The sequence below is a fragment of the Oncorhynchus kisutch genome, linkage group LG8 (assembly GCF_002021735.2).
Source record: "Oncorhynchus kisutch isolate 150728-3 linkage group LG8, Okis_V2, whole genome shotgun sequence".
NCBI lineage: Eukaryota > Metazoa > Chordata > Actinopteri > Salmoniformes > Salmonidae > Oncorhynchus > Oncorhynchus kisutch.
The window spans coordinates 67,580,462-67,602,991 of record NC_034181.2 but is presented as its reverse complement, the minus strand read 5'-3'; the positions used below and the strand labels follow the sequence as shown (position 1 = coordinate 67,602,991).

Sequence of the window (22,530 nt, the reverse complement as noted above, 5' to 3'; positions counted from 1 at the left end):
TCCCTAGAATTTCTAAGCAAACAGCTGGAGGCAGGGCTTTCTCCTATAGATCTCAATTTTTATGGAATGGTCTGCCTACCCATGTGAGAGACGCAGACTCTGTCTCAACCTTTAAGTCTTTATTGAAGACTCATCTCTTCAGCAGGTCCTCTGATTGAGTGTAGTCTGGCCCAGGAGTGTGAAGGTGAATGGAAAGGCACTGGAGCAACGAACCGCCCTTGCTGTCTCTGCCTGGCCGGTTCCCCTCTCCACTGGGATTCTCTGCCTCTAACCCTATTAAAAGGGCTGAGTCACTGGCTTACTGGTGCTCTTCTATGCCGTCCCTAGGAGGGGTGCGTCACTTGAGTGGGTTGAGTCACTGACGTGGTCTTCCTGTCTGGGTTGGCGCCCCCCTTGGGTTGTGCCGTGGCGGAGATCTTTGTGGGATATACTCGGCCTTGTCTCAGGATGGTAAGTTGGTGGTTGAAGACATCCCTCTAGTGGTGTGGGGGCTGTGCTTTGGCAAAATGGGTGGGGTTATAGCCTGCTTGTTTGGCCCTATCCGGGGGTATCATCGGATGGGGCCACAGTGTCTCCTGACCCCTCCTGTCTCAGCCTCTAGTATTTATGCTGCAGTAGTTTATGTGTCAGGGGGCTATGGTCTGTCTGTTATATCTGGAGTATTTCTCGTGTCTTATCCGGTGTCCTGTGTGAGTTTTAAGTATGCTCTTTCGAATTCTCTCTTTGTTGCTCTCTCTCTTGGAGGACCTGAGCCCTAGGACCATGCCTCAGGACTACCTGGCACGATGACTCCTCCTGTGATTACTATTATTTGACCATGCTGGTCATTTATGAACATTTGAACATCTTGGCCATGTTCTGTTATAATCTCCACCCGGCACAGCCAGAAGAGGACTGGTCACCCCTCATTGCCTGGTTCCTCTCTTGGTTTCTTCCTAGGTTTGGCCTTTCTAGGGAGTTTTTCCTAGCCACCGTGCTTCTACACCTGCATTGCTTGCTGTTTGTGGTTTTAGGCTGGGTTTCTGTACAGCACTTTGATATATCAGCTGATGTAAGAAGGGCTATATAAATACATTTGATTTGATAACAATTTTGAACAGATAACTAGTAACTGTAACGGATTACAATTAGAAAGTAACCTACCCAACCCTGCTGACACATTACTGGATTTGTGAGATCTTTCAGTAGCAGAAGGGATTTTATTTAATATTAAATTCACATCTAATTTACACACCAAACTACAAATTAACTGAAATGATTCCTTGACAGCCACTTCTGCATAGGCCGCAGACTGTCCCACACTCTCCTACACAGTTCTATTGATTTCATACTGTACAGGACCCTCAGGCACATTGTTGCCATCTCTAGACTCTCCGTGGCTCTCAGGCATCCAATTGTCCTCAGTTTGACTCAAAGCCTCTGGAACAGAGTTATTGTGCTGGGGCTCAAACATGGGTCTATATATATAAACTCCCCCAGCAACTCCTAGCACAGTGGCAAAGGCTATCTGTGCAAAGGGTATCCTTCGTCGAAACATGTTCTCTCTGGATCAGGAGTCCCACCTACACTTGCATCGATGATCCTGGAAGAATAGAAGAGATTACCCAAAAGCTTTGCCTTGTATTGTCACACTGATGTTGTACATTACGTTTTTGCAGGAAGCACACAAAGCTTTCTTCATGGGCCTCAATTGTGTAGTAGAATGTCATATCAAAAGTTTAAATCACGTGGATGTTGTGACATTACCAAGCTGCTAGATATGCAGAGAAGGAAATGTAAGCATTTTATAAAACATTGTGTGCATGATACAGCATTCGTGATGCAAACGCGAACCTCAGCTACATACATCATATGAATAATAATGACATGAATTGTTGTACGTCCCTGTGGTGTCAGATTATTTGTAACATGCGACATTGCAAAACTCTCCACTCATACTCAACCAGATCCTGCGCTACTACACTTACACGAATGCTATTTGGTTATCCTAACCTGCTGTATAAATTCCAACCTGCTACAAAGTCAACTTTCACAAAAACTGTATCCCCTTTAGACAAAGCCGTGGGTTGTTAGCCATAGCTAGCTGGTGAGAGACAAAGGACACACAAATCTTGTGTTTTCAATCATTTTTCTTGCTTTAACATAACTCACCCCGATCTTTTATGAAGTGTGTTTAGACCAAACCGTCTACAATTCTAATAATTAAACAACTAACGGTGGTTATAAAACAACGTTTGGTTTGAGTGCAAAGGTCGAACATGCATCTACGGCGAATGAAAGGGGACAAGATAAAGGACAACAATTAACTTAAAATGCGATTCGGGACTTGTACGATTAATCCCCATAAAATGCATATAATAATTTATTAAATCAATTGTATGTTCTATAAGTGGTACAGATAACATTGCACGCTGTATAAATTTACATCACCGATATGTAACACAATAATGATATCTTGACAATCGCATTCACTTTCCTAGGAATCGCCTGACGTCATCTACCTACGAGCACAAAGGCGGAACTAATGTGGATTTTTTTTCAGTGAATATAATTGCACTTAAATTGTTGATTTTTTGTATTTTATTTTTATTTATATTTTTTGTATGTTTGAGCATTGTTAAGACCTGTGTTTGGTTTGCTAGACATGTTTGATGTAGCAATGTAAGTTGATTTTTGTATTATGAATCAAATACATTTATAATAAAAAATACATTTTACATTTTAAAAAACGAATGTGGATTTTAGTGCTGCTCGAATGATCTACGTTATATGTAATTAGTTTTAGTTTATCTAAGTAATGGAAAAGATTTGCGCACGCTTAAATATCGGAAACAAAGCAGAGCCTGTTAAATCTGAGGAAACGAAAATCCCAACTATATAGTGAAGAAGAAACATGTCCTCTTGATAATGGTACACTACGGTCGTGGCCAAATATTAATTTTCACAGTCTGCTGCCTCAGTTTGTATGATGTCAATTTGCATATACTCCAGAATGCTATGAAGAGTGATCTGATGAATTGCAATTAACTGCAAAGTCCCTATTTGCCATGCAAATGAACTGATTCCCCCCCCAAATATTTCCACTGCATTTCAGCCCTGCCACAAAAGGACCAGCTGACATCATGTCAGTGATTCTCTCGTTAACACAGGTGTGAGTGTTGATGAGGACAAGGCTGGAGATCACTCTATCATGCTGATTGAGTTCGAATAACAGACTGGAAGCTTCAAAAGGAGGGTGGTGCTTGGAATCATTGTTCTTCCTCTGTCAACCATGGTTACCTGCAAGGAAACACGTGCCGTCATCATTGCTTTGCACAAAAAGGGCTTCACAGGCAAGGATATTGCTGCCAGTAAGATTGCACCTAAATCCACCATGTATTGGATCATCAAGAAATTCAAGGAGAGCGGTTAAATTGTTGGGAAGAAGGCTTCAGGGCGCCCAAGAAAGTCCAGCAAGCACCAGGACCGTCTCCTAAAGTTGATTCAGCTGCAGGATCGGGGCACCACCAGTACAGAGCTTGCTCAGGAATGGCAGCAGGCAGGTGTGAGTGCATATGCACGCACAGTGAGGTGAAGACTTTTGGAGGATGTCCTGGTGTCAAGAAGGGCATCAAAGAAGCCACTTCTCTACAGGAAAAACATCAGGGACAGACTGATATTCTGCTAAAGGTACAGGGATTGGACTGCTGAGGACTGGGGTAAAGTCATTTTCTCTGATGAATCCCCTTTCCGATTGTTTGGGGCATCTGGAAAAAAGCTTGTCCAGAGAAGACAAGGTGAGCGCTACCATCAGTCCTGTGTCATGCCAACAGTAAAGCATCCTGAGACCATTCATGTGTGGGGTTGCTTCCCCAGCCAAGGGAGTGGGCTCACTCACAATTTTGCCTAAGAACACAGCCATGAATAAAGAATGGTACCAACACATCCTCCCAGAGCAACTTCTCCCAACCACCCAGGAACAGTTTGGTGATGAACAATGCCTTTTCCAGCATGATGGAGCACCTTGCCATAAGACAAAAGTGATAACTAAGTGGCTCGGGGAACAAAACATCGATATTTTGGGTCCACGGCCAAGGAAACTCCCCAGACCTTAATCCCATTGAGAACTTGTGGTCAATCCTCAAGAGGCAGGTGGACAAACAAAAACCCACAAATTCTGACAAACTACAAGCATTGATTATGCAAGAATGGGCTGCCATCAGTCAGGATGTGGCCCAGAAGTTAATTTACAACATGCCAGGGCAGATTGCAGAGGTTTTGAAAAAGATGGGCAACACTGCAAATATTGACTCTTTGCATCAATTTCATGTAATTGTCAATAAAAGCCTTTGACACTTATGAAATGCTTGTAATTATACTTCAGTATTCCATAGTAACATCTGACAAAGATATCTAAAGACACTGAAGAAGCAGACTTTGTGGAAATTAATATTTGTGTCATTCTCAAAACTTTTGGCCACGACTGTATGTTTGGTAAAGCAGCTATCATATTTCTAGCAGACTGAACAAATGTCAAACTGCTGTTGATGATAAAAGTTAGAATGGAAATAAAGTTTAGCTAGCTACATCAACATAAATAAGAATGTGTTCTTAACTGACTTGCCTAGTTAAATAAAGGTTAAATAAATAAATACAAATGAAATTGAAGTAGGCAACAGGTGATCCAGGAGCATGCAATTGTACTTGCAGTTTCAGAATGCTTGAGTCTTTCAAATGACTAGTTGATAATGGATGTAATTACCAATGCACATCTAACAGAGGCAGCCTAATCTGACGTGTTTTTGTTTATTCTTCTTCTCCTCAGGTGTATTTGGGGTCCATGTCAGTGTCTTCACTGTGGCATTTCGTCTCATCAACTGCTTCCTGGTCCAGACCAGCTTTGTCCCGGATGAATACTGGCAGTCCCTCGAAATCGCACATCTTATGGTTTTTGAATATTCTTTCAACAATTTTCTTGAAAGTTTAAGCAGTACCCTTCTAATAACCTTTTTTTGTGGACAATAGGCTGTGTATTCTGCTAAATCCTTAATAACTTCACCTATGGCTATTTGACGTGGGAGTGGACAGCAGATATAAGGTCCCAGCCCTGTACACAGGTCTTCTTCACCAGCGAGGCACACTGGATGTCATGGGTCACCTCCAGACCCTGTGTTACAAATCATATCAAATCAAATTTATTTATATAGCCCTTCGTACATCAGCTGATATCTCAAAGTGCTGTACAGAAACCCAGCCTAAAACCCCAAACAGCAAGCAATGCAGGTGGAGAAGCAGATTACAACAGTGATCCTTCAACCCCTCCACTGCCTAAAGCCCTCTTTCTAATGCACTATCACTCTACACCTTTCTACAGGTAGTCCATTTTTGTGGGCTTTTGCATGAGTAAGAACTGTGGCATGCTTATAGCTACCGAGGCAGTGCAGTAAATATTCAATATACATTTTTGTAGTCACATCCACTGTCCAATGAAGATGCATTTCTTAGAATGTCCACCAGATCTCACAGGAGACAAGAGCTATGTCGATGAAGCTGAGAGATTCTTCACTGATCCTCATCATTGGTTGACCTCATTTCCTTATAAATCAATGCTACCAACACACCTGGTGTTCTTTGATGTTCTGAAGAAGGTTAGATACTCTGCATTTTGTAATTCAAGACTAATGGCTCCTTCACTGTTACAATCACTTTTATTATTAGCTTTTTCTGTCCTCATGAGATCTCTGCATTCTTGGAGGGGAATAGATTTATGAGAAGTACAGAAATATTCCACAGTCACGTTCCTGAAGGACGAGTTGGAAAAAACATCCTAGTTTATCAAAGGCACTGAACAGAATGCGAATACATTTCTAAGAAGCACAAAGATTTTCCCTTACTCATGTATCTCAAGGACGAGTTTGAAGAAGCATCCTAGTTTACAAAATGCACTGAACAGAACCATCGGGAAGTTAAATCAAAATGGATCTGCAATGTAAAGGAGTAAATTAGAATTAAAACTGAATAACAGATTGATCTTTTAAACATTGAAAATAATGCAACACCTAGCCAGACAGTCCACTATGTTAGGGGGGAGAAGCAATCAATATTCACTTTTTTTATTTATTGGGAAGCTGCAATTCATTTTCAACAGCACATCTGTAAATGAAAGGAAATAAATCAGCCTTAATAAAACAAGCCATAGTTGGAATGTTACTGAACAATTTAACGACAACACAGTTGCACTTTATCTCACCATTTTAAACAAATATGTAACGTAGCAGCAAATTATAGAAATCGACTGTGGAACCAGCTTGCATTCTTGCAAGTATTTCTCAGTGGTTTTGCTACTTTTAAAGTTTTACTGCACACAACAGTATCATTGTCAGCAATTGTTTAGGCCATTATCTCACAATTATCAATTTGTCACCTTATGACAATTTGGAATTTAAATGAAAGTGTATGTCAGTGCATAACTTCTCAATGCCACTGACAAATGTTTTATTTCTTTCCATTGTTGGATCCATCCAATTAATCATTATTCATTCACATTAGGCCTACATTTAGACAATTACAATGGTAATAGATTATTATTATTTTTTAAACAAGGCCCAAAAATAAGAAATGTTGTGCAAATTACAGTCAGTGATGGCTCTTAAAAAGAACATGAACATGTAACAGCTGACCTGATGACAATGAATGTGTACTACAGAGTTAGCTACTGTCAGATTTACTAAACATTCCCATGTTTCTTGCTGTAGTTAGTCATATTTATCATTGCAGCAATAATTTTCTTTGTGCGCATGAGATTAGATTGCAGTCAGATACACCACCATTGCTACTAACCTAAGGATTGCTTACACAACACAGGAAGCAAGGGGACATTCGGCAGCATTAAAAGAACATTGTGCAAAATCACAAAAACAGAAGAATAAGAAGTGAAAAGGCTTTCCATCAAACACATCCTAAATAGCCTTTGCAACTACAATATCAGCCATTATAAAAACAGATTCATTAGGTAAGATTATTCTCAATATTTGGGATCAAAGGGCATAGGACCCAACTCTATTTTTACATCAGCCATGTGTCTGTCTGTGTTCCGTCCTGCTCTGCTCCACTTCCTCTCTCTTTGTGACCGGGGCCGGGCCCTCTGATTGCGCTGCTGGTGCTTGGCTAGTCTTTCTTCTTTAGTATCCGTATTTGGCACTTCAAAGGGTCTACTGTGAGTTGGCGAAAAGAAATGTCAGAATATGGTAAAGCACAACATTCACAAGATCCTATTGAAAAAACAGTTACGAAAACTATAAACTTACCTTGACCCATAACGTTTTGAGTAGGTATCTCCAAAGAAGTGCCTGTAGACATACTCATCAAGATCTTCAAAGACGTCATCGTTGTGGCCATGGTACTCATCCATGTCCTCCAGGTAGTCTTCCACACCACTAACAAAGTCTGTGAACAGCATCTGATCATGGATGAAGACGCCGTTGTGAAAGAAATTTTTAATAAAGCTCTCCAGCTCAGTCCAGTGGTGGAAGTGGTCAACCTCCTGCTGGAGGTAGCTGTGAAGCAGCTGGTTGAACTCATCTGCTCTTATGGGGTCCATGGCTTTGTTGAAGAGGCTCATGGATTCTTGGTAGGCACAGTCGAAAACCCCAGAGCAACCTTTGGGCACTCCTCTTTGTTGTTGCTCAGCCTCTGGGTCCTCCTCAACTTTACCCCCTGACTTCCGGGTGTTACGGTGTGCCTGGAAAGAGTCATCAGTGGATTTACGAGGGTGACGATGCAGGGGCTTGTGGGTTATGGGCTGCCATGGTTCCTCCTCTGAGTCCTTGTTTCCATGGTCTCTATGATGCTCCTGCTGCTCTGTCTTGGCTTCCTTCCTCTCATGAAACCTCCGATCGTGAGGCCGGTAAGTCTTGTCCATCATACGCGAAGCAGAGTCCTTGAAGTGGCGGAAGGTGGATTTCACAGAATCAGAGAACTTCCTCAGATTCTCCTTCACAGCCTCTTTGGCTTTCGTTATCTGCTCTTTGTGATGGTGCACAAACTCCTTGGTGGAGTTCTTCACCGCATCAAAAGTGTCTTTCACCTTCCCTATCACGCCATCCTTGGACCTCTTGACTTTGGCCTGCTTGTCTCCCTTGGCCCTCTCCTCTTTGGTTTCCACATAGAGCCTCTCCCAAAGGTCAGAGCGCTGCTGCTCAAAGCTCAGCTTCTTCTGCAACTCCATGAGCCGTGACTGCAGCTCCTCTGTCTCCTGGTCGATCTCTCCTCCAGCCCTGGTGTTGCGGCTGCTCAGCTGCTCCCTAAGCTGGTCAGTCACCCTCCGCTCATTATCCAGCTCCCTCCTCAGTGTCTGGGCCTCAGCCATCAGGGCCTCCCTCTGGCTCAGGAAGTTGCGGAGGCGCTGCGTCTCCTCCTCCAGGTGGTCCTTCAGCCTCTGGTTTTCAGAGAGTATGGAGTCGGTCCCGGCCCCAGTCTCCTCCAGGTCTCGGATCTGGGAGCGCAGGTTCCTCAGCTCCTCCTGAAGGGTGGACAGGGACTCCTCCTCACGCTCCAGGGAGCTCTTCAGCAGCTGGTTCTCCACCATCAGGTGACTCTGCTTAGACTCAATCTTAACCCTCTCCTCGCCAGTCTGCTTCAGTTTCACGACCAAGTCTTCTTTCTGGGCCTTGTTTCAAAACAAAAATACATCATTTGTTATGCATCCACAAAGGAGTATTAGCAAAACACTTAACATATGAACAACAAGGGGAACAGTTAGGCCTCAAATTAATAATGAAGATGGTTAACAGTGAAACGATGACAAAATACAATTTCTTCAGTCAGACGAATAAATGACAAATCAATTAATGGTGAATTTTGTTGCAGCATTTGAATCTTTATCTTTAGATATTAGTCCACCTTAAATTTATATGGAAAGACCCACCACTAGTGTTAAATTTAACCGTAACCTGTACTTGCATGTTACCTGTAGCTGGGCCTGTTTGGATCTGAGATCCTGGTTCTCTTTAGTAAGCTTGTCCATAATCCCTGTGAGGGACAGCATCATGTCACTCTTGTCCTTTAGGTCTTCTCTCAGACTCTTAACCACGTCCTAAACGTGTGGAAACAGCATCACCAAAGTGAGCAAATGCATTGCTATAAAATGAGAATACACTTAAGCTTCATCTCACTCTACAGTTAAGTGGAGTGTCAAATGGTTCTCAAGGGGGCAAAAAGTGATCAAAAACAAATCGTAGAGAATCCAATTTGTAGAGAATAGTCACGTAACATGAAGAGTTTAAATGTGAAATCACAAATATAGCTGCGAGCAGCAATATGAACGTGGTCACAGGATGAAAAAGGAGAAAATATCAGTTGGATAACAAAGAAAGTTCCTACATAATAAAGTGCTATCTTCCTTTATGTGCAATCACTGAAAGCATTGAGAAGAAGATTTCAAGAATTTGTATCATTAGCATATGTGCATCTTTTGGTACAGTGTGGCCACATTTGAATGCAGAGAAAAAACAACTATTAAAAGCCTTATGTCTAAATACAAAATCTGGAGTGAATCTGATGTATGGTTCATGAGGAGAATATATGATTTATTTTGAGCATTAGCATTACATGACTTGAGATATCAAAACCAAATTCAGTGTGGTTCATCTTAGGGATGTCCATGATAGCGATGACAAATTTCAAGTTGCTAGACCACTATGGAGTATATTTACACTGGTTTAAATGGACACATAATCCGATTTAATTTAAGACATGTACCATGGGCTTACTTTCCAGATTTAGTGTAATTTGGTCCTATGGTTCATGAGAAGAAGATTTTTGAATTATTTTAAACCTATTTTAGCATATACGCATCTACTGGTATAGTGTGCCCATCTTTGAATGCAATGTTTATTTACTCTTTAGGGACTATTTTGAGAGACCACATTTGGAGTGAATCTGACTTTTAGTCCATGAGATTGATGACTATTTTAAGCATTAGCTTTAAAGAGTCAAAAAGTTAATTGTTAAGTTTCCTTATTTTTTGAAGATATCAATGCCAAACTTAACATGGTTCATCACGATGACCCTAAAGTTAAGTTGATAGGTGATTTTGAAGTGGATTTACAAAGGATTTAAATGGACATGTAAAATCTGATTATCAATAACTCAGCCATCTTTTAACCAATCCCTTAGCTTTTCTCAAACTAAGTTAAGAGACGTACCATGAGCCTACATGACGAATTTGGTCTTAAGTTTTCCAAAATGTTCAAGATGGAACAAAATCTATGCTGACGGACTTTATGGGTCCTTGAGGCAAATTTGTTGAGCATAAAGAAAGACACCTACATACAATGTTTCAAGTCTCTAGGTTAAACAGAACAGAGGATATGAGGGTTTAATAAGTGAGGTTGCTTAACTTTTTATGGCTGCAGGGGCAGTATTGAGTAGCTTGGATGAAAAGGTGCCCATTGTAAACGGCCAGCTCCTCAGTCTCAGTTGCAAATATATGCATATTATTATTAGTATTGGATAGAAAACACTCTAAAGTTTCCAAAACTGTCAAAATATTGTCTGTGAGTATAACAGAACTGATATTAGAGGCGAAACCCTGAGGAAAATCAAAACAGGAAGTGGCTTCTATTTTGAAAACTCCATGTTCCATAGGCTCCCTTTGCTGGATTTAAAGGGATATGAACCAGATTCCTTTTCCTATCGCTTCCTCAAGGTGTCAGTCTTCAGACATAGTTTCAGGCTTTTATTTTGAAAAATGAGCCAGAACTATAACATTGCGTCAAGTGGTCACATGAGTTTTGCTCACGCAACAGAGTTTGGATAGGTATTGCTTTACCCTCTCCTACTGTAAAAGACATTTGCGGTTGATATATTATCGATTATATATTTTTAAAACAACCTGAGGATTGATTATAAAAAACATTTGACATGTTTCTGTGGACATTATGGAAACTATTTGGAATTTGTCTGCGTTGTCGTGACCGCTCTTTCCTGTGGATTTCTAAACATAACGCGCCAAACGAACAGAGGTATTTTGGATATAAAAATTATCTTTATGGAACAAAAGGAACATTTGTTGTGTAACTGGGAGTCTCGTGAGTGAAAACATCCGAAGATCATCAAAGGTAAACGATTAATTTGATTGCTTTTCTGATTTTCGTGACCAAGCTACCTGATGCTAAGTGTACGTAATGTTTTGTGGTGTGATCAATAAACTTACACAAACGCTTGGATTGCTTTCGCTGTAAAGCATAATTTCAAAATCTGACACGACAGGTAGATTAACAAAAGGCCAAGCTGTGTTTTCCTATATTGCACTTGTGATTTCATGAATATAAATATTTTTAGTAATATTTATTGAATGTATCGCTATGCTATTCAGCAGTTGTTGATGACACTTATCCCGTTAGTGGGATTGCAGCCATAACAAGTTAACACTGCCACCTTTAGGCCAATCGGGGCAATAATTTTTGTCTAAGTTAACCATGACCTCTAATTTCGTTGTGCCAAATTAGAAAAAAAGTTACCAATCAAATCTTAAGTTATTTGACCAGGTCAAGAAAAAAAAATCTAAGCATAACAATAGATTTCAGTGTCACTGTGAAGCCCTAAATATAAACCACAAAAACAAGGATAGGCTACACAGTATAATATAGGGGGCTTGCAATGTATTTCAATACAAGGACCTCATTGCCTAAAGTAACATTTTGCTACTGTATGTCATATCAAAAACTATTTGAGATCAGTGGGAAATGTAACAAAGCTAGAGAGTGTTTGACCACTTCCTTTGAGGCATAATTTGCTAATTAATTAATTAATTAAAACATCCTTCCGTGGGGTGGGTGGTGAAGATACATTATTTTGCGAGCAAATTGCTCTCTGGAAGGAGCAATAGTGTGCTTTAGTTGGGGCATAAGCATACTTACCACAGAAGTTAGATTTTCTTGATGAATAATAGTGAAATGAGTGCTCACTGAGCATTGCTGTAAAAGTTGTGGACAAATCAATTTAATATTGAAACGCTTAAAAGTTCTTCCTAAAATATGATACTGATAGTTGCAAATGTGACATTAGGACTACTGGCACTTTAATGCCTGAAATCTGCATGTGTTCTGTCAAAAGAATGAGAGAATTCTATAGCTGAAACAAAGTTCACCAAATATGAAAAGAGTTTCTAAGACAGGAAAATAACATGTATTTTGTTTTATTATGCCAATTTATTTGAGAAGGATAGAGAGGTGGCTTAGGATACCTAAATGTATGCATCAAGAACTCTTTACAGACCTTGTTGATGACATTTGGTCCTTTATGACACTGAGGCTGCAGATCTCTCGAATTACCAAGGTCGTTCACTCCACAGATCTTCTCCACAATCTTCTGCCTGTCCTGAACCTGTACTGTGCCTGTGTTAGAATGAAATATTAGGCATTCCCCTTCATTTTCCGTAAGCATAGGCATGATTCACCAGATGATAATACACATTCAAGAATAGTAACACAGAAACAGAAAAAGTTGTGGGAAATGTCCACGTCATGTTAGGTGCAATAAAAAGGGTTCCCACTCTTGGACAAACAAACATTTCAAGACTTATCCATGCAGCCCAATTAGTTTCCAAGATTCAAAACTATTTGGTGACATTGATCAGCAGTGGCAAAATGAACTCAATAACATCAATTTGTTATTGTGTGTATTGTTGACTTATGACCACACTCGCTGGCAAATTAGAAAACCCCCGACATTCCATGTGTGGGGTGTAGGTGTTGGAATTCCCTGACCCTTGGGACATTAGGAACCCATTGTTACCTCACCAAAGATGATGGCACAAGAAAGTAATATACTACCACAAATAAAAACAGAAAATAAATTGACTTACATTAAACAAGTGTCCCATCATGAGCATCTGGTTTGTAGTCAACTCACAAAATGTGGCACACCTCTGATTATGTTTATCAGTCATACTCAGAATGTCACCTTTCAGCCAGCTCTGAGCTTCCAATAACATTGGAAATCTGATTGCTTATTGACCACAACCCAGATACTGTATTACATTTTTACATTTGAACCATTTAGCAGACACGCTCATCCAGAGTGACTTACAGGAGCAATCCGGGTTAAGTGCCTTGCTCAAGGGCACATAGACCCTCTTAACCACTAGGCTACCTGCCACCCTATGACTAAATGATTTGTTTCTACACATAAACATTCTGATGAGGATGGATTCAAGAAGTCAACAGAAGCACTGTAATTCTCTTTTCACTATCTTAATAGGATGTGTATCCTTTCAATATGATCAAATATATCTATGTAGGCACCTAGACATGCTTTGCATAATCCCACTAAACACACAGGTTTAGTTTGTGCTATTCAAAACTACGATGCGGTGATGACACATAACATTCACATGACGTTATCATGACTTATGCACCTAAGCAAGCTGAGTTAATTACCCTCATACCATCCACTCCATACTGTACCTTCAAATTTTCCTATAACACAAAACCAACACAAGTTAAAACTGCTAAAACAGCCCTACTCGTGAATTCCTTTTACCAATGATTCCATACTTATAATGAGCAACATTGAAATTCTTCATCACATATTTACCAATACTTTCCCCATGATGCTTACCATAGAAGTGACCAAAGCCCATGCTGATGGCGATGACGAGGGCTAGTAGGATACATTTGTTAAGGGTGCTGCTGACATGGCCTTGAGGTGGGGGTGCAACGCGAGGTTCCTGCTGCACCTCCTCCTCCTGTACCTCCTTCTGCTCCTCCTCTAGAGTCTCCTCTCGGTCACTGGGGCCAGACTCCTGCACCTCCTCTCCAGGCTCAGCCACAGAGCTAGTGGTGCTCTTCCTCACCCTGCGCCTCCGCACTACTGGGGTGACCTGCTCTCCTCCCTCATCCTCACTGCTGCTGGAGTCTGCAACCACAGGCTGCTCTGCAGGGAAAACTGCAACATACACACACCCACACAAAGAATCATTAGTGCACTGAACCATAATTACAAGGTAGACATGTAGGTTGACAAGCTTGTAAATCATGCGTATGCTGCTAAAATCATTAACAGCACATTGCTGCTTAAAATATATTGTTTTAATTGCCCTCATTGATCTAGTAGCAATATATCATGTCTCCATTCAATTCTAATTAAAGAGACTGCCCCTAAAAAGCTACTTCTGATTTTGAAAACGGCCTATGTGGCATCGATATGAGTCAGAAGCAGTTATTCTACTATCAAAATTGACTACAAAGTGTAAATGGGATAATTTTGGTCATAAAGTCAGTCTCGTACAAAACAATGATTTGCGAGATGGAAAAAAATGTATGGGTACCATACATGTTGGGTATATTTCAATCCTGCCCACAGTTGGCAGCACCAAGTAATCATCAGTTCAGCGCTCAGCTGCAGGCGACCCCATCGTAATGTCAGTTTGGTTTGACATGTGCCATCCCTATGGGGCTATTTAAGGACCATCAGTAAATTACACAATGTACATGGGACAATATTTTAAAATGTCAATAGCTCCAAATGTACTTACTTAAAAACCTCAAACCTGCAATAAATTGTGGAAATTTAAATATTGAAAGTGTTAAATGAGACAACTAAAAGATGTGAAACATTAAAATATTTTCCCATTTACAGTCATTTACTGATGGCCCCTAACTAGCCCTAGAGATAAGCTATTCAATGTCAAACCAACTTTGCCACAGCGGCACACCAGAGGGTGAAGCTAATTGGCTAAATAAGTTGGCTAGCACTAACTAGCCTAGGCGACATCAAGACAAGACCTGGTTAGCCTTTCAAGTTATCTAGAAGGGTGAGTGATTGTATATTCACTCTGCCAAAACAGTACACAAACACTTGCCACGTGTGAACACACACACACACACACACACACACACACATTAAACCACACCCCTCAAAGACAACTCTTATTTGGCTTTGGTCATGGCTGCTGCATTTCTCAATGACCAAGTCGAAAAACTAAACCAAAATCAGGAAGTTCAGCCCCCCTTTAAAGCCTATACATAATTTTTTTTGTAAAGTAGGGCTCTCCAACCCTGTTCCTGGAGAGCTACAGTCCTGTAGGTTCTCAGTCTAGCACACCTGATTCTAACAATTAGCTGGTTTAAAAAACCAGGTGAGTTACAACTGAGATTGGCACAAAAACCTACAGGAGGGTAGCTCTCCAGCAACAGGGTTGGAGACCCCTGTTGTAAAGCTAGGCTTCATGACATTGGTGCACATTCAACTGGGGAAACAAAAAGAATGCTTTAGTCTTCCAGAGGAAATGCCAAACCTGTGAAACGGACCCACATTGCTGTGAAAATGTGCTTATGTTTTGCTTAACAATAACCATTGATTGCAAAATCTGATTAAAGACATCCCTCTGGTAATAGGAGCAACATGTAAACAACATGCCTCAGTATCAAGTTTAATCTAGGTTACATGATTATAGAGGTGACCCCTAGCCTAAAGTTTAAAGAGAAATACAGGAGATCCAGACAACGAACAACTAACAACTAATCTGATATACAATTTTTCTGAAATAAAATGTATTATAGGCTGAGCTAATTATACATCAGGTATATCAGTCAAACTGACATTTAGGCAAATCATCACTGGGGCAACTTCCAGTTGTTAAGCCTAAAAAAACACACATCATGCAGAAATATCACGCAAGTGTTTCGTTTCACACATTTAGTGGCGGTTGCAACACCCTTCAAAAGTAGCAGAACTTGTTTACATCATCGGACAGAATTTGCCCTGACAACAGCTTATCAGGTTTAGACCTGCTACACTGTGTTGAGCAAGACAAGCAGCACACTATCATATTCACACCAGTCCAGTTTATACCACCTGAGAGATGACAGCTGCCAGACATCTGCCCTTTCAGTTGGCAGCCCAAGTCCCACAGACTCTGTGGAAGCTTCCAGTGACCCATCATCAGCCTGGCTTTAGGACAAGGGGAAGGGGAAAGGGATAGGAAGGAGTGCTTTGTTGGTTTCTTCTGTTTGTCGTCATGCCCTATCTGTCCTCTTATCCACTTAAGTTGCTTGATCATCACCAGACCATCAAACCTTGCATGGAAACATCTGTAACTTTGAACTGCGAAGATAAATACAAATGTATCTAAATTCTCCAATTTACCTCATACTGGAATTCATTGAAACATCCCCTAAAGGGTGTGTTGGTTTGCCCTACCAGTCTCTGCTGCGCTGAAGGTGTACTGGCTGCTGGAAGAGGTGCCCAGGTAGAGCTCCTCACTGACTGCTCCCTCTTCCTCCTCCACCGCCTGCTCATCCCAAGGCCCGAGCTCAGTCTCCCTAGTGTCCCCCAGAGTCACAATGTCAGAGTGGTCACTGGAGGAGCACAGAGTCACATGCTCGTCCCCGGCCACCTCACCTCCAGCCTGCAGAGGATATTCCACATGGTTGGCATAGGGACTGGAAACATAGCGACATGGGAATCATACAAATATACAGCTGAAGAATGTTTTGTTTTTATCCCTCACCTCAGAAGCAGACAATATCTCATCTAAGGTTTCTTCTTTTAGAGTGGCATTAAGAGATGACTCACCCCTCTCCTCAGTGAACTCAGCTGAAACACATTTAGAGGACATTTAAAATTTGAAGAAAAGTTGAGTGCACGTCATCTACTGTGAGCACATAACATCTCAATACAGCTATAAATGTGTTTCATTACATTACAATGTTGAAACAGTTTAACCCAGTCATCGATAGTTTTTTTTTGTAATAGGCCTAGATATTTAATTTGTCATAACAAGGCATATGGTAACTCCTCCTACCAGAGAGAGTGGTGAGTTGGTTCTGCAGCAGCTCTGGCTCCAGCACTGCGCTCTCTGGGAGATCAGATCCACATTCCAGGCCGTTCTCTGGCCCCAGGGCCTCAATATCTGAACCCTTAGAAACAAACCTATTATATTAGCCTACCACATTTTAGACAACCCTACATGAAGGCATACTATGATCTCCAGTTCACAGCATTAACCCTCAGACTTTCAAATGAATCTAGACAGTCGGCATAATGGCATTGACTGCCATAAAGGCACTCAAGAAGTAACTAGGTGACATGAAACTTTGAATTAGTCAGTCACTGTAAGTCATATCTATAGGCCAGTCCCATTAGAGTGCACTGAGGAATTTCAAGGCCTCTGGTTCCTAGTAGAGGTCGACCGATTGTTTTTTCAAATGACGATAGCGATACCGATTATTGGAGAACCAAAAAAGCCGATTCCGATTGAATCGGACGATTTTTATTTATCTATTTGTAATAATGCCAATTACAACAATACTGAATGAACACTTATTTTAACTTAATATAATACATCAATAAAATCAATTTAGCCTCAAGAAAATAATGAAACATGTTCAATTTGGTTTAAATAATGCAAAAACAAAGTGTTGGAGAAGAAAGTAAAAGTGCAATATGTGCTATGTAAGAAAGCTAACGTTTCAGTTCCTTGCTCAGAACATATGAAAGCTGGTGGTTCCTTTTAACATGAGTCTTCAATATTCCCAGGTAAGAAGTTTTAGGTTTAAGTTATTATAGGAATTATAGGACTATTTCCCTCTATACCATTTGTATTTCATTAACCTTTGACTATTAGATGTTCTTATAGGCACTTTAGTATTGCCAATGTAACAGTATAGATTCCGCCCCTCTCCTCGCTCCACCCTGGGCTCGAACCAGCAACACAACGACAACAGCCACCATCGAAGCAGCGTTACTCATGCAGAGCAAGGGGAACAACTACTAGAAAGCTCAGAGCGGGTGATGTTTGAAACGCTATTAGCGTGCGCTAACTAGCTAGCCATTTCACTTCGGTTACACCAGCCTCATCTCGGGAGTTGATAGGCTTGAAGTCGTAAACAGCACAATGATTCACGCACAACGAAGAGCTGCTGGCAAAACGCACGACTGTGCTGTTTGAATTCATGTTTACGCACCTGCTTCTGCCTACCACCGCTCAGTCAGATACTTTGATACTTGTATGCTCAGTCAGATTATATGCAACGCAGGACACGCTAGATAATATCTAGTCATATCATCAACCATGTGTAGTTAACTAGTGATTATGATTGTTTTTTATAAGATAAGTTTAATGCTAGCTAGCAACTTACCTTGGCTTACTGCATTCGCGTAACAGGCAGTCTCCTTGTGGAGTGCAACGAGAGAGAGGCAGGTCGTTATTACGTTGGACTAGTTAACTGTAAGGTTGCAAGATTGGATCCCCCGAGCTGACATGGTGAAAATCTGTCATTCTGCCCCTGAACGAGGCAGTTAACCCACCGTTCCTAGGCCGTCATTGAAAATAAGAATGTGTTCTTAACGGACTTGCCTAATCAAATAAAGGTATATTAAAAAAAAAATTAAAGGCAAATCGGCACCCAAAAATACCGATTTCCGATTGTTATGAAAAATTTTAATCAGCCCTAATTAAATCGGCCGACCTCTAGTTCCTAGTACTGGACTATGAGAGGGTTAGCTGAGGTGCTCAGGCGGATGGGGAATCAAATAAGGACTCAGGTAGAGTCAAAAAGACTTGACTTACTTCATTACTTATGATAGTCCACCCACAGGAGGACTCTGTGTCACTTGAGCTCTCTGACATGGCTCCGCCAGCTGGTAAAAACAATGGAGCACACTGTAAAAAATGCATTATGAATTTTTATTTTTTGCACAAGAGGAACATTTGAATACTCAAATGCAAAATGTATCATTCTGCATAAAACCACAGTTCACTGATATGACATTGAGATAAGACAGTTCACAACAACAGTACACAGACATTGCAGCATAATGCATGCCTCTAGCTCTCAAAAACCATTAATCTCCATATGGAGGGTTTTCAGCCATTACATTTGCTCATATTTGGATCCATGTCAACTACAATGTTGACATTGTTTTAACGTTTAGAAATGTCAATCATCACTTTCAAAACGGTTTCCTAAACATATGCCCCTTATCTTTCATGTCAGCGAGAACATTTATCAAATAAAAAATATACACTTACTGTAGCAGTTGTGCACAGATTCATACACTGTGTGTGCCTCCAGTTGACGAACTACACTTCCTTCCTAGTTAGCTTACACCAAAGATTATGGATATTCTGACAATACATGCGTCTCCCTAACAAAGGGAGCCGTTGTCCACAAAGCGGCAAGACGGGCTGTCTAGCTTCTATCTATCTGTTCTTTGGGTTGGTGGATACATCTCATTATTATAATACTTTTTTGAATATTCGATGAGGGTTGTTGACATTAACCACCTGTATTCAATGGAGAGAGATGCTATGCTACTAGCCTCATGCCATGACTAGCCATCTTGAGACAACTCGGATAGAAGTGTTTTTTTCTCTCAAAGTTGCCAGTGTTGTGTCGAAAATATCCCCCTGCCAGAATCCCCCCCTTCTAATTTCCTTAATTTTGTGGCTAGAGTCAAACACTTTATATAGAACAAACTTCAAGTCAGGATAGGAAACCGAAATTAATCATTAATGTATGTGTATTATATTAAACAGAGGAGTCAAATGTTGGCAAGCAATAAACATTTCAGAACAACTATGGCTGAATTATTATCCTTACGCTTTCAAAAATACTAGTCGAATAAGCCATGGGAGATATGACGAATTTTGGCAAAGAGATGTATTTTTTGACTAATACAAATTAGTAGCGGATTTAGGTACGGGCGACATGGGCAGCGGCCCAGGGCGGCCGCGGGTGCTGAAGAGTGGGTTCGCCCAAGGCGCCGTACAAGCTAGAACCGCCACATACACTTGAAAACTGCAGACAAAAATGCTTTCTACTACTAAGATCAGTGAAATGTAGGCTAAATTGACAACGGCGTGGAGAGCAGAAATCTCAACGAGAACAAGTCGCAGCAATGAAGTATTCTGCCAGGAGGGAGATTTTCGGCACAACACCGGGTTATCCACGTGTCCTACTTATATCAGTACACATACACTCTGAACAACTTATGCATATATTCGAGAAAATAAGACATTAGTTTATTTGTTGACCAAATTCGACAGTCATTATTGACCTCCATACAAAAACTCATTGCTTGGTGAAAAAAACACCACCTAGAGGCGGACAGATTTTCTGCCGAGTTGGACATCTCTCTTCCTCTCTGCTAACACACACAGGTGTTCTGAACACACTAGACAGCAGGTGGCGAATTATGTCTTCCGTAAACAAGCGCTCGAACGTGGAGATATGGCTGTGTGGGAACACTAACCCTATAAAAGGTGTGTAGTAATTTACCTTTTTTTTAATAAATAATGTTTCACTGATATGAAATATACGTTACTTATTTCCAATACAGTACCGCAAGCGATGCGTGTTCATGTTTAGAGTAACTTAACACAATTCCCCCGGTCAGAAGATACTATCGTCAATAGGCGCTAAAGTAGTTTGCGTCTATGAATGGTAGGGGATGTCATGTGACCCCCTTTGCTGGTGAATGATCGCACCAATGCCCCACTTTTGGGGATATCGAAAACTGTTTGTTTCTCTGTATGGGCATGATCTTTTTGCAGCTTTCAAGAGTACCCAGTAGTGGTTGTGTAGAATGTGGGTTGTGGGGGGCAAATGTCAACCCCACCACAACATTTTGGAATACTGTTACTTTGCCACCTAACTGGTTTACTGGTGAAGAAAAACGAAGCCAGGTGAGTATTGTTGATATTATTTCAACAAATCGAGTTGTGTACACGGTTCAATGCATGGGGGGCCTTCGTAGCTACACTGTGCAGGATTGCAATGCTGCGATGTCGCAAGCTAGCTAGCCAACTACAGTTAGCACACGAGGAGTCCAATCCGCAATCGATTATTCAACAAATGGATGTATGAATGAATATATACATATATATATATATATAACGTTACATATGTAGCTATGCACAATACTAACAATTTTCATAAGAAATGACACAATCAGGTGAAAATGCGAACTGAGGGGTGTTTTCTGCAAACAGCTGCGAGATAGACTGAAATTTAAACAGCTTCTTGCTAGCTACCTAACAATAATAGCTAGCCACTCGCACAGTTGGCTACTAGTACGCGTTAGTTTCTAACTTATCCTACTCTGTAACGACAAGTAGTATGACTTACAAACCACTCTAACCTGACAAAACACCAGACAGTAATATCATTACCCAGTAAGTTTCCAACGTAGAAAGTACGTATTTCTGCAAATGATTCTTGATATTGCAGTCACAATTGCGCTCTCACAGCTTCATCGATTTCAATTCAACAACAACACAATCAGCGTCTCGTCAGCAACACTAAAAATAGTACTTCCGGATCACAGAATTTCGAAAACGTTCTAAATAAAAGTATCCCATGTAATTGTAGAAACGTGTCAATAACCTGTATTTATTCATGATACATGAAAAATAACTGTTTAAACATTAACAATGAAGGGGGCAGGCAGCAGGGTAAGGTCAAGGAGGAGAGAAGGGGACAGGCAGCAGGGTAAGGTCAGGGGGAGAAGGGGGCAAGCAGCAGGGTAAGGTCAGGGGGAGAAGGGGGCAGGCAGCAGGGTAAGGTCAAGGAGGAGAGAAGGGGGCAAGCAGCAGGGTAAGGTCGAGAAGGGGGCAAGCAGCAGGGTAAGGTCGAGAAGGGGGCAGGCAGCAGGGTAAGGTCAGGTGGAGAAGGGGGCAAGCAGCAGGGTAAGGTCAGAGGACAGGCAGCAGGGTAAATTCAGGGCATGCTCAGAGAGGACACAAAGACCTCTGGATTATTCTGCTATTTCAATTAATTATGTTATGCAGCACAATGAAAAGAGTGATAATGCATTTTTGAAGGAAGTTGCCCAAAATCTGCAATGGTCAACTGCTACAAAAAACACAAAGGATTAGAGTCTTGGCTGCTTAAATGGAAAGATGAGAATTTTGATATAGGCTTATGTGCTTGTGTTATGCAGCTAAAGGAAGGTATAGGCAGGGATAGTAAAGTGATGGACACTGGTGTTAATCAGGTGCTTGAATTAATTGAGTCACAGGAAGGAGTAGTAAAGGGTGGACCTAGTGCTATAGTAGGAGTTGAATGTACTGATAGTGATGCTGTTCTCTGTAGTGATGAAGTTAACTATGGAGTTGACCGTACTGATAAAAGCATAGATCAGAATAATTTGACACAACGGATTATAAATGCTGTTAAACCCCCAAATCTGACACATAAATTGTATCGGGGTCGTCGTGATGTTGGGGAGCACCAGAAAGTTAAGACCTGCCACAGAAAGGGGGAAATAATAATAAATGTTTAGATTATCATGCTAGTTCAATGGCAGTACATGTCGTCATGCAGCATAATGACACATGTGAGTTCCAATTTTGGGAGGAAGTTGACAAAACTTTAATGGCCATCTGGAACAACCATTGTCATTAATTGTAGTATCAAATTCTTAGAAATATGTGTAACAAGAATAGAAGTACAATTCAAAGTCTTGTTAATGAGATTGAGGAAGAGTTTGAGTTGACCAACCCTTTGAGCCTGTCACCCATATGTAATGACATATGAGATA

The 22,530-nt window shown here is 40.9% G+C and overlaps 2 protein-coding genes across 20 annotated transcripts; both read right to left on the bottom strand.

Moving 5' to 3' along the window:
• Positions 1–1,179: 1,179 nt before the first annotated feature.
• Positions 1,180–2,284, bottom strand: pigbos1 (PIGB opposite strand 1). Its single transcript, XM_020488651.2, has 2 exons — positions 2,152–2,284; positions 1,180–1,582 (listed from the first exon to the last, which is right to left on the bottom strand). Exon 2 carries the CDS (start codon positions 1,535–1,537, stop codon positions 1,307–1,309), a length of 231 nt encoding a protein of 76 aa, XP_020344240.1. The 5' UTR covers positions 1,538–1,582; positions 2,152–2,284; the 3' UTR covers positions 1,180–1,306.
• A 3,384-nt stretch (positions 2,285–5,668) lies between these two features.
• ccpg1 (cell cycle progression 1) lies at positions 5,669–21,289 on the bottom strand. 19 transcript variants are annotated; one of them, XM_031830968.1, is made up of 12 exons: positions 19,019–19,319; positions 18,557–18,649; positions 16,790–16,904; positions 16,496–16,581; positions 16,186–16,393; positions 15,841–16,089; positions 13,603–13,929; positions 13,449–13,460; positions 12,259–12,377; positions 8,948–9,073; positions 7,287–8,647; positions 5,669–7,193 (listed from the first exon to the last, which is right to left on the bottom strand). In XM_031830968.1, exons 1-12 carry the CDS (start codon positions 19,040–19,042, stop codon positions 7,004–7,006), a joined length of 2,910 nt encoding a protein of 969 aa, XP_031686828.1. In that variant the 5' UTR covers positions 19,043–19,319; the 3' UTR covers positions 5,669–7,003. The 19 variants fall into 19 exon arrangements, with proteins under 19 accessions (XP_031686828.1, XP_031686831.1, XP_031686832.1 ...); XM_031830971.1 differs by lacking the exon at positions 19,019–19,319 and adding an exon at positions 21,161–21,289 and having other exon boundaries at positions 6,077–7,193; XM_031830972.1 differs by lacking the exon at positions 19,019–19,319 and adding an exon at positions 21,161–21,289 and having other exon boundaries at positions 6,077–7,193; positions 18,557–18,627.
• Between the last annotated feature and the right edge of the window lie 1,241 nt (positions 21,290–22,530).

Excerpts from the sequence above, each read along its gene's own strand:
- ccpg1 (XM_031830968.1), bottom strand. The coding sequence starts at position 19,042 with ATGAATCTGTGCACAACTGCTACA. Across the intron at positions 8,648-8,947 it reads CCAAACAGGCCCAGCTACAG|GCCCAGAAAGAAGACTTGGT; the intron begins GTAACATGCAAG and ends TTTTGAAACAAG. Across the intron at positions 7,194-7,286 it reads TCAAAACGTTATGGGTCAAG|TAGACCCTTTGAAGTGCCAA; the intron begins GTAAGTTTATAG and ends GCCAACTCACAG.
- pigbos1 (XM_020488651.2), bottom strand. The coding sequence starts at position 1,537 with ATGTTTCGACGAAGGATACCCTTTGCACAGATAGCCTTTGCCACTGTG.